Below are 11,257 nucleotides of genomic sequence, written 5' to 3' on the forward strand. Positions count from 1 at the left end.
CAATCCTTAGATCATATTATGCAAGGGAACTCCTAGATACCAGTGTCCAAGCAGGTAGGCCTGTCACCGCTCTACAGGCTGGAATAAACAACCATTTACTGTAGAGTGCCTCTGACAAGTGAAATAAACATTCCATTTATATTACTTAACAATAAGTATGAAATGTCCTGAAAGATAAAATCACAGAAGGATAAATCACAAATATTGATGGAAGGATAGTTCTTTCAAAGCTGGGAAATGCAGTATTCCAGGTGTATTATAAATGATCATACTTATTTGCTTTACAAATTATTTCAGTTTTTCTATATTTCCTCCCTCTATACAAGAAACTCCCGTCTTACTAGGACCCCATCATGCATGATTTGAAAAAAGTACAACAAATAGAAAAATAACAGAGTTGCCACATCTTCGGTTTGGTTTCATTGGCTATGGTAGAAAATATGTCAATCATTACTTTACCACTCTGACTCAATAATCCCCAGTGATATCGGGTCTGTGATACTGGCTGCAGGTCCATGGTTTATAAGATAACCTGTGTGCTAAGTAACTGTTTAAAATCCTGGTACACTTTCTGTGTAAGCATACTGCAAGGAAACACTGGTGAGAGGAGTGAATCGTAGTGGTAGGTCTTTGTTTAGCTAATTACTGAATCATGATTCATGAGAGATTATGATACAACGATATTTATTGGTATCGGTGCAACTCATGAATTGAGACTAAAAACATCATTTTTAAACTTGTAAAGTATCTTGCAACAAGTGATGAGTCTCTTCGATTGAAGTTATTATTACCTGTTTTAGTCATTTGTATTATTTAACGCAATACCTGAACTGTTGTAACCCCTGCATTGAACTTTGCTCACTGATTGTTCGCTTGCATGTGGAAATGATAAGGTTAATGAAAGAAATGGCATAATATTCTGAGGCAAATGATCAAAGATAAACTAAATGATCAAACCTTAATGTGTGCACTAATCATTTGATTTATTCATGCTTATTATATTATGCATTTAGAAGGAAAATCAGACTAAAGATACATTATTTTGTAGGTGCAAACATACATAACAAATTGTGCAGAAGATACAAAACATTTTAATAAGACAGGATATTATTTTTTATTTGTTTACATAAAGGATATGCTGCCAGTATGTTTCAGTATAAAGTATATGAGTGCAAATGCCCTGTGTCGTATTGGAAATGCAGAACGGCGATGAACACAACCTCAAAGGTCAGCACAGTCAGGAAGAAGTGCAAGATCAAAAATGGTCTCTCATATTCCAATAGGGATCATATTGTCATACAGTTACTATAGCCTGGGAGGCCTCATAACATAACATAACAGAGAGTTGATTCAGAAAAGCCTTTGCAGTCATTAAGTTCATGGGGAAGAATTCATAATAATGATGAAAGCCGCCCTGTTTCATCAACAAGGACGTGAATGTCATTTGTTCTCTTGACATGTTCAGGGTCTTAGAGTAAGGGGCGGAACATTACATGACAAACAAAACAGACTTGCAAACTCCCCACAGAGAGCTCATGACAAGCAGCAGTGGTGACATAAGTTTAAACGTTGGAAGTAAAAAACGTTGTGATATATATTTTTATGCCGTTTTTATGCTGAGGTTTTATCTGCCCTACTTCAAAATAACACGCAAGTAATTTGTGTTTGAAGGCTGACGCACATGACCCGGAACGTTTCTTTTTGTCTTCTGAGTCCACACGGATTGTTTCTAAGGTTACACCAGTGAGTTACCAAGTGCCTCCCTTCTTACCTGTGCAGTAAGGACTCTACTATTGATAATTATGTAGTTTTTTATGAATAACATGTTAATGAAACGTTTTGTTTTGATAAGATAATGCTGAAAGTGAGCATTTGAACGCGTTCTGTCCTTTTAACCTTGGCGGGTAACTTTGTTTTGAGTGTTAGCAAATCGACTTTAAGCTACGTTAGCAGCACGAATTCTGTCATTGACAGCTAATAAACACAATAAAGCTTAATTATGAAAGTATACATTTAATACACGTATGCTTAAGACCTAGTCAGACACAATACATTTCTCAGTGTGTCAAGGGTTTGTCGAGCTGTTGTGACTCCGACTTTTGGCTAACAAGCTAGCTGTGTGAAGAGTATGTTGATCCAATCACCTTTAGCTTACTGGCTAACATTCCTAACGCACCGGTTAGCCTGTTTCAGACAGTATTCACCCTCTTGTCAATCGTGCATCACGTTCAGTGGTGGAAGGGTTATTTACTGTATGTACTGTACTGAAGTACCTTTTTGGATTACTTGTACTTTAATTAACTATTTCCTTTAATTGTGACATAATCTCATAGGTAAATATTGTGCTTTTTTACTATATTTGACAGTTTAAGATACATTTCAGATACAGATGTTGACATTGTAAACATTTTACATAATACATCTCTAAAGATGAAACCAATGGTTTTAGGTACTAAGAGGTTGACTTATTGATTGCATTGCAAAGAAAAAAGTTAACAAATAAAATCATAATAGTTAACTTTAATAATTAGTTTAACAAATGTTCATTTGAAATGCTAATTAATGCTGCAATATTCGCAATCGTATAATGTTAGTAATGTCACTTTTCACATGTGAGGATTTGCAGGTTTTTTTTCTTTTTTATCTTGGGCGCTTATCTGTCACTATTTTATAAAGGCAATATTTGTATAAACTCAATGATTATTCACACCCATACTGGTTATTTCTTCTATAGTGTACTCCTAGAATGTTCCTATTATCAATGCAAAGTGTCTATAATGGTTTATAGAGAATTCATGTGTATACTACTGTCTATAGTGTTTATATTATACTTTCTGTTTTTCAACTTTTGTAGAACATTCAACATTATTGCTACAGCTCATACCCATTAATACTGTTCAAACTGTATACATTAGCTCTATTGTCAGTCTTATTTAAATACCTATATTATACCTTTACATTACACTACAATGTACTGCTTCTCTTGCACCTCTGGTAATATCCTTACTGCATTTCATTGTCCCAGTACTCTGTACAATGACAATACATTTGAAACTAATCTAATCAATTACTAAATGAATCTAAAGACAAATCGATTAGGCACTGTAAGCCCCAAATCTTTCAGAATTCCATAATGCAATTTCGTCAAAATTTTTATGAAATCTGTAGCTTAAATGTAGTTGTTTCTGTTTGTCAGCCCTTCAGGATGGCGCAGGCAGACAGCAAGGTGCTGGTCCTGGGAGCTTTAGCCGGAGTGGCAGGCGTCAGTTTGGCCGTGGTGTTGTACCAGGGCTTCAGATCGAGGCGAAGAGCGTCATGTCCGGGGCACTACCTGAACCGCACCAACGGACAGGGGACTAGCATGATGCTGGTGGACGGTCCAGGTCTGCCCAGGGGTCAAGCCGAGGTGCTGGAGCGCCTCGAGGCCCTGATCCAGTGCGTGTCCGAGCTGAAGGACGAGATGAAGTCGCTGAAGAACGCTCTGCCGAAGCTGCCCAACCAAGTCAGGGAGGAGCTGATGGGATGCGAGGAGGCCCATCGAGCAAGCACCCTCCAGAGGACCACGCCCACACGGAGGAAAAGAGCTGCAGCATCCATCGCCGGGGCTGCAGCCGGGGGGCGGAGCTCAGAGGAAGGAGAGAGTGAGGGAGGGTGAGTACTTTTAAGGTGTTGATTCTGTCAAATGGTCAAAACTCACTTTCGCTTAAACAGATTCTGTGTTAGTGTTTTGTTTCAATGAGTCTTTCCTCTGATCAAGTCACAAACGTGCACAGAAAAAGCAGCAATTCCTCACTATAGAGTTATGAAGGAATGAGTCCTAAAACCTGGAAATGAGAAAGTATTTTACTACTTTCGGTTCCCTCGTCTTGTAGTAAAGTGTTTTTTTGTACCTCTTTTTGTATAGATGCCTAAAATAAGATCTGTGGCTAACACAAGCTGAAGAGATTGTAATGTTTTGTTCTACAAATGAGTCAGTAAATACCCCACTGGTGAATGTCTGAAGCTTCCATGTTTCTTAAAGGTCCCATGTCATGGCCATTTCTACTGCATAATTCCATTGTTGAGGTCTACTAGAATAGATTTACATTGTGCAATTTTCCAAACTCACATTGGTTTCTCATACAGCATCTCTGTATAGTATGTGTATTCACTCTCTGTCCTAAACGGCTTGTTGGAGCTCCTGCCCCCCGTCCCTCCCTGTTAGCCCAATGGCCGTCTGCGAGACAGCGAGACACAGCGAAACCCAGCCCGAAACACACACACACCCGCAACCTGGCTGGTATTTTGTGTGTGTGCCCAGGCTGAGTTCCGCACTGTCTCGCTGTCTCGCCGACCCCACACCAGTAAGCCAGCTCACAGTGTCCGCCCCTCGCAGCAGCGAGCCTCGCAACGTCCCGCCGAGTATGTGTGTGTGTGAGGAAGTCTGCGGATTGGTCCAAACGAAACGGCTCCGCGGACGTCACTATACCCGAAATACGTCACTATAACCAAGAAGTAAACAATGGACAAAGAGAAATGGACAAAGAGAAATGGACAAAGAGAAATGTCCAACGAGGCGTTCTGGAGCAGCCTAGACAGGTCTTTTCTGTGTTAGACTTTTACTCCCTACAGGGTGTACTTTGAGGGTTTGTGACTCTGCAGACCGTTTACAAGCAGAAAAATCTTCATAACACACAAGGGGACAGGTAATAACCGGAAAAGCGTGACATGGGACCTTTTAAAAGAAGCGGTTGCTAACAAGCGGTCTCGACTCGGCACAGCCCCACCTAGTGTCAGCAGAAAGTAATGCAAATAATAATTCCCAAAATATGCAAAAAGAATATATGTTCAAATATATTTTAAGATGATGTTTGGTCATCTGATTCGTCTGTACATTGCAGTTTTAGTCTGCTTTCTTCTGATTAGTGTCCACAGTGTGCCTATTGAGCCGTGTTGAGCGATGTGGGGCAAGCCCCTCTCTCTGCTGTAGAAATGAACGTGTACTGTAAAAACTACACTGCGCATGCTCAGAGTATTTTTCTATTCAATGTGTGCAGCAAAATAATTATCACCATAGGGGCACTTGTGCTGCCATACCCACCAAACGTCATCTCATAATTCAGAGAGCTGATTGGCTGTAAGTACGTGTGCAGCCCCCTCCCCCCTCTCTCTATCGGAACCATGGATAGCCTACAGCTATTCGTTTACGTGTTTAAAAAAGTACCAGAAGCTTATATATATACGTCTAAGTTGTTCGTGCCCCACCACTTTTATACATGTAAAAACGCCACTGCTAACAAGTTGTCACACTGAACATTAGCTGCCTTCAGCTCAGCCATGGTGGTGCGCAGATATGCGACTGTGATGTTTTTTGTTTATAGCCTTAAGATTTGTACTAGCAATTTAATAAATGCCTCCAAATTCATATAAGAGGTATCACTATGTGGAGATTATCCTGCTGGAGAAAACATCTTGTTTCCTGCTCTACAACTAAATCAATAGTAATCTCATTGCTTTTGTTCGAGGGAGCCCTTACGTTGCTAACTTTTGGTTCGGCGGCCTACAAAAATACACCATCACTGATTCACTCTGGCACACTTTAATCACATGATGATCATTCATTTGTCAGAAAACCCTGTTCCCAAAATTCTGCTGATTCATCACCCTTGTACACAATCACACACTGTAACATACTTGAATATATATTTTAGCCCTGATTCTGCATGACCTCAGTAAGGAGATCTATTTTCAATAAATGCTTTTATCACAATAGTGCTACCTGATATGGCGATAGATATTGACTTAACAAAGGATACAAACAAATATTTGGAATGATTTCATCTCATTGTGCAAGGCGAACAAATCTTTACGTTACAGCATCACTTTAAAACGAGTGGCAACCTGGTACAAGATCAAATGTTAGTTTGGGGGTGGATGGGGGGGCCAAGCTTTTAAAATAAATAAATAACCATATCTAAAATGTTCTCTCAAAGAACCTCAAATTGTATGACAAAATAATAACAGACTTTATGATAAATAGGTTTCAAAAGCTATACAAAATAATATTTCAAGTCACAAGGTAAGAATTTAACAAAGTCAAGTATGTAGGCCGGAATAATAATAATAATCCCGTACCAACAAATAAAATGAAACAGAAAATATACAGATCAGAATGTTTTAAAGATTAAGCAATATGCGTGTGTTGAAGGTAGTTTCGTGTAATTTGGGGGTTGAGAAGTTTGTTGTTTGATTAGCGCGGAACATTGTAACTTTAAATGTATATTCTCATTACATAACGTGTCATTATAATACTGACATTTGTGTATGGACGTTGATATTAATTATATTATATATATACATATATATATATATCTATATATATTAAGCTTGTAATACTTTCAAGTGCGATCATTACTGAGTTTGTCCAGCAGACTCCACTGTTTACCTTGCTGCTGCTCATGAGGAACAGAACAACAGATGAGCAGACCTTGTTATGCAGGGTTTTAGAAATACAGTAAATAAAATATATGGTATTTATATTTTTTTGATTTTTCTGATTATTAAAACTATATACATTTCTGTCAATATTACAGCTATAACTACAACATATTATCAGGCTCTTATTTATTTCTTAATGTAAATCATTTAAGTATAAACTCAAGATAGGCTGAATATCTCGGAATCCACTTCAGGTTAGTTTCTACTTTAACAATCTCATCCGTTTGCCATGTGAATAGAACATCTTGTGGCTCCTATTTTCTTTTGACTATTTTTGGGCAACTTTAGCCTTTATTAGAGAAACAGAATTGAAAGGGGAAGAATCACATAAAGCGTCCACAGGCTGAATCTGCTTCTCATGTTTCTCTACCAGAGGCCTGTACTACGAATCCAGTTCAACAGACCCTGGATATGTTTGAGTTATCTGGCTTAACTAACCCAAAACAAACACGCTCTCGCTAAGCGGTCCTACGACGCTGGTTATCAACTTGGTAATTCAAGCCAGGGTTTCTCTGTCCAGCTGAGTGCACGTTCACATGAAAGGGGCGGGGTTAGCAACATTTGACCAATCACAAACATGGAGAAGCGTACTGAAAGCGCAGCGTCATACTTCCTGAATGAAAAGTCAACTATAATTAAAGTCTAACACACGATCTGACTTTAATTAAATTTGACTCGAGTGTTTCGTCAACTTAATGTGTTGCTTAAAATAATACTTCTGCATACAGTATGTGAAACTGTGGGTGTTGCACGGCCAGATACGGCTCAGCTGACTCAGATAAGGAAATATATGATCAATTATGATGTGATATGAATGATAAAGGGACACATCGACGTCTGCACTCACAGTGCGGCGGACTGTACTTAATGTTACTTTGATCCGGTTACTTATGTTGTGGCAGATATTTAATTAAGCTTTCTTAACGCTAATGTTATAATAGTCAGATTGCTCTGAAGATGGGAGGTAATATTCTATTAATGTTCACGTTTACACAGTCAGTTGATTTTTGCCGGCCGTCTTTCCTGCAACGGCAGTTTAAACTGTATTTCCTTTCTCTTGTAATATGACTTGATAGCTTTAAGCTCCGCACACTGAGCTCTGATTGGTCAGCAGGCGGTGCTTTCACTGAGTTGATCTCTTATCCTGGAACCAGCAGGTTAGCCGTTCAGCATAAGTTAACATGGAGATCTAGCCCGATAAGAAGAGAACCAGCGTCGTAGGACCGGAAACCCAGAGTTCACCCTGAAGTTAGTTCGCTAAGCGAAAATCCGGCTTCGTAGTACAGGCCTCTGGTGAGATAAGCGGCGGCTCTAGTTTACCATTTTATCTCGTTTTATAGGGCTAAATGATAGTCCTGACGGTGCCTGAGGTGCTGCAGAGAACAGCAGACTAACAAAGCACCACATGTGCAGTCATCCATCTCCACCTCCATCCTCAGAAAAATGCCTTGAACTCATGCCAACCTCAGATAACATAAACAAAAGATGTTTCTTTTGAATGCACTATCATTTCAAATCTCATAAAAACAAATAGCAACAGTTAAATGATGACGATTATGTTTTTTTAAATACTCGATCAAATCAGAGAATGCCTACTTTGGATTCTTTAAAGACATTTTGTACGTAAGTGCTTAACCTGGATTGACCTTTGCTTACTTTTTGTAGTAGGTGAAGCATGTTAAGTGCCAAGGAGAAATGATAACACTGAGAGCTCTTACATACTAACCACACAGATTTCAGATCAGAGCACAGCTCCTCCCTATCTCTGTTACTGTCTCTGCAATGATTCATCAATTGCCTTGGAGCGCATTTCTTACAACTACAACAAAAAGTAAGCCAACTAAACATCCATTGCACCCTGGATAATAAATCAGTGTTGCGTTTTACCGTCTGCGTGCTCTAAGAATCACACTCCGTGCAAAGGTTGGAAGGAATGTTTGTTTTCTTTTGGTTTATGGTTTTACCAAGCAGAAGGCAATTATGCAACCACGTGTCCTTGAACATGTCAGTTGAGAAAGATAAAATACATTTATGTCCAACAAAGTTAGACTAATTACAATATTTCTGTTCATAATTTCAACAAATGATTCCCGGTTAGGGATTTACAGCCTGAATAGATGGGTCAGCAAATGCCACAAGTGCGCAACCAGATGCCATCGCTGTGATGACAGAGCTCTGCGTTTCATAGGTGTACTGCTGATCGAGCACTAGGGAAAAATAGTCAGTCTCTAAACGTGTGGAGTTTTTGGCGCGCTCAAGTCTGCCGTTGTGGATTCACATAAACCTATTTTTCAGGATGTGACCAGTGCGCTACGACTGTACTGATGTAACTCTGTGGCAGCCTGCTGTTGTTTTAAGCCGATTTAATAAAGTAGCCCTTGGTCTATGAAGAGAACTGGATACATTGTTGGAGAAGGGGCCTAGTTTATTACTATGAATGTTGCCCAGTTGCGCATGAAACCAAAAATGTCCTGATTGTTGGTACAAAATGACCCTTATCATAAGGGGATCTGTGCCCATAAAGCCCCCAGGAACAGTGCCGATTGTTGAAATAAACGTTCCTAGTGGACAATTGGTGGTACTACACTCACATTCCAGTACGAACAGTTTCGTTAATGCGCTAAAAACCGAATCCACGTTTTCTTCTCCCATTCCACTTATTTTGAGTGAGCCGAAAGCTTTTAGGACCAAATTATTTAAGTAAGAGCTAATCAAATATTCCAACTGGGAAGTTGATTTAGCTATACAAAAAATCTGCTGCAAGGCTTTTTGTTGGTCGGCAAAAGTAGACTCATTTTGTATTAGTCCGTGACTGCATGTGCTTCGACACGTGACCCGGAAACCCCCTCAGACTTCATTCAGAGCGGAGCCTGGTCATTAAGTGAATTTTGTCAGGCAGGAAATCCAAAGTGTGGGATCTTTCTGAGTGAGTAAAGGACGAGCCCCACAAAGTGACATGCAAACTCTGCAGGCAACAAGTCGCCTCCACCTCCACGTCATCGGGGCGTAGCTTCCCGAATGCCGAGTTTAGTTATTCCAGGCAACGTTTGTTCCTTTCTCATAATCTGATGATATGATAAAGCATAATTCTGACCTCTAATTTTTGCCGATGGGTATATTTGTCGGTGTTTCCTGTGCAGTATTAATGAGTTTTATATTCAGATATGATTTATAGAAACTACAACTAAATGCCCGTGAGTGTCCTTGCTCCTTGTTCTGACACACATTAAGAATCCTTATCGTAACTTCTGCTTTTTATACCGCTGACTACTCATGCGCTTTCTATGTGTAACAGTGAATTCATATTTCAAAGGTTAATTATTATAGTTGTATTTCATGTGGAGCACAGTGTACCATGCTGTTATAGTACCGTGAACAGGCAGGTAACAACACCACCAACATTTGCATATTATTTCATGATGGATAAACATAAGCACTTCATTGGCTAAAGGAGCAGAAGTGTAGGACTGCCCTCTAGCAGAAGTGTTTCACAGCCTTTGAGTGACAGTCGTCGGGCGCTTCAAACCCTCTTAATTACAGCCAGAGTTATTACGCTTTAAAAGAAATCACATCACGCACACACCTTCCATAATTAAAGAGCCTTTCCTGCCGCTCTGTTATTTGCATGAGCATAGGGTGTGGGGGTTTCTGGGTTAGGTGGAGTGAAGAAATTCCAGCCCCTAAGGGAATGTGTAGCATCCCCCCCTAGAGGAGCCAGTTCCACCTCTAATCCTCAAGGGGGCTCTTCATGTCTGTTTGGCTGGCTTCTTGGATATGTTTTTGACCACAGTAACTCCAAGAGCTGCAAGGCTAAAGGTTGTGTAATATTTGAAATGTAAAGACTTAGGAATACATTCAAGCTTAGCATGCATTTATAGCTTGGTGTCAAATGTGAGTTAAACATCGGCTAAACATTGTGCTGTTCAAAAGCTAAAACGCTGTAATGATAATAACAATCAGAAACTGATGGGAGTACATTAAAGAAACTATTAAAATATTTTATTTATTTTATTTTATGTTATAGTTAACGTAAAACTTCATAATTGCTGATTTTGCAAGGGTTATACCAGAATAATAAGGGATATACCAGAATAATATAAAGTATAATAAACTCACTGTGATAATGAATAATCAATCAATGTAAAACAACACTCAGTGAACACTTAACTTACAATAACTAGGAAATGCATTGTAACAGTGATTATATTTCATAACAAAAGAACAACAGATTATGAATATGTATGAGTTTATAACTATAATTCTACAGTGGTAAAGCATATTATAATGCACTATAAGTATGTTTATATGTATTATAAACATATACAATTTTTACAAATGTTGTTGTCTATTTGTATAGTAATCATTTAAGAAACATTACAAGATTGAATTTTGTCTGGATGTTTGCAGAGATTTTTTTTAAGTGCGGCCAGTTTTGCCAATTTGTCTGATAAGAGCGTGTAGCTCCAACTTCATCATTCTGTGGAAATGCTCAGAACAAGTAGTGCTCGATCGTGTCAAAATGACAGAGTAGAGTGGTGTCGATGAAAACAGGGAACGTGTAGACCAGGGGTCGGCAACCCCTGGCACGCGGCACCGTAACCAGTGGCACACTAGGAATAAGTGGAATAAGTGTGCAAAAATATTTAAATTGTATTTTCGGATCCTGAACAAGACCGCCGCCAGAGCGCGTCTCCCCGTTACCTGCAGAAGGAAGCCATGCACGTAACGCAGCCCCGCTCTCTTTAACTCCAGGTGACTTTCTGCCGCTTTCCTCTGTGGT

General features: G+C 39.4%; 1 protein-coding gene across 3 annotated transcripts; it reads left to right on the top strand.

Annotated features, from left to right (window-relative positions):
- Nucleotides 1–552: 552 nt before the first annotated feature.
- On the top strand, nucleotides 553–3,889 carry LOC104954067 (regulator of microtubule dynamics protein 2-like). 3 transcript variants are annotated; one of them, XM_010781120.1, is made up of 2 exons: nucleotides 553–622; nucleotides 3,197–3,889. In XM_010781120.1, the coding sequence occupies exon 2, from the start codon at nucleotides 3,206–3,208 to the stop codon at nucleotides 3,653–3,655; it is 450 nt and encodes a 149-aa protein (XP_010779422.1). In that variant the 5' UTR covers nucleotides 553–622; nucleotides 3,197–3,205; the 3' UTR covers nucleotides 3,656–3,889. The 3 variants fall into 3 exon arrangements, with proteins under 3 accessions (XP_010779422.1, XP_010779421.1, XP_010779423.1); XM_010781119.1 differs by lacking the exon at nucleotides 553–622 and adding an exon at nucleotides 1,361–1,778; XM_010781121.1 differs by lacking the exon at nucleotides 553–622 and adding an exon at nucleotides 1,361–1,743.
- Nucleotides 3,890–11,257: the final 7,368 nt, after the last annotated feature.

Source organism: Notothenia coriiceps, unplaced genomic scaffold (genome assembly GCF_000735185.1).
Source record: "Notothenia coriiceps isolate Sejong01 unplaced genomic scaffold, NC01 NC01_scaffold00022747, whole genome shotgun sequence".
In the NCBI taxonomy this organism is placed as follows: Eukaryota; Metazoa; Chordata; class Actinopteri; order Perciformes; family Nototheniidae; genus Notothenia; species Notothenia coriiceps.

Bases quoted from the DNA above. Each gene is read 5' to 3' on its own strand.
- LOC104954067 (XM_010781120.1), top strand. From the start codon at position 3,206: ATGGCGCAGGCAGACAGCAAGGTGCTGGTCCTGGGAGCTTTAGCCGGA.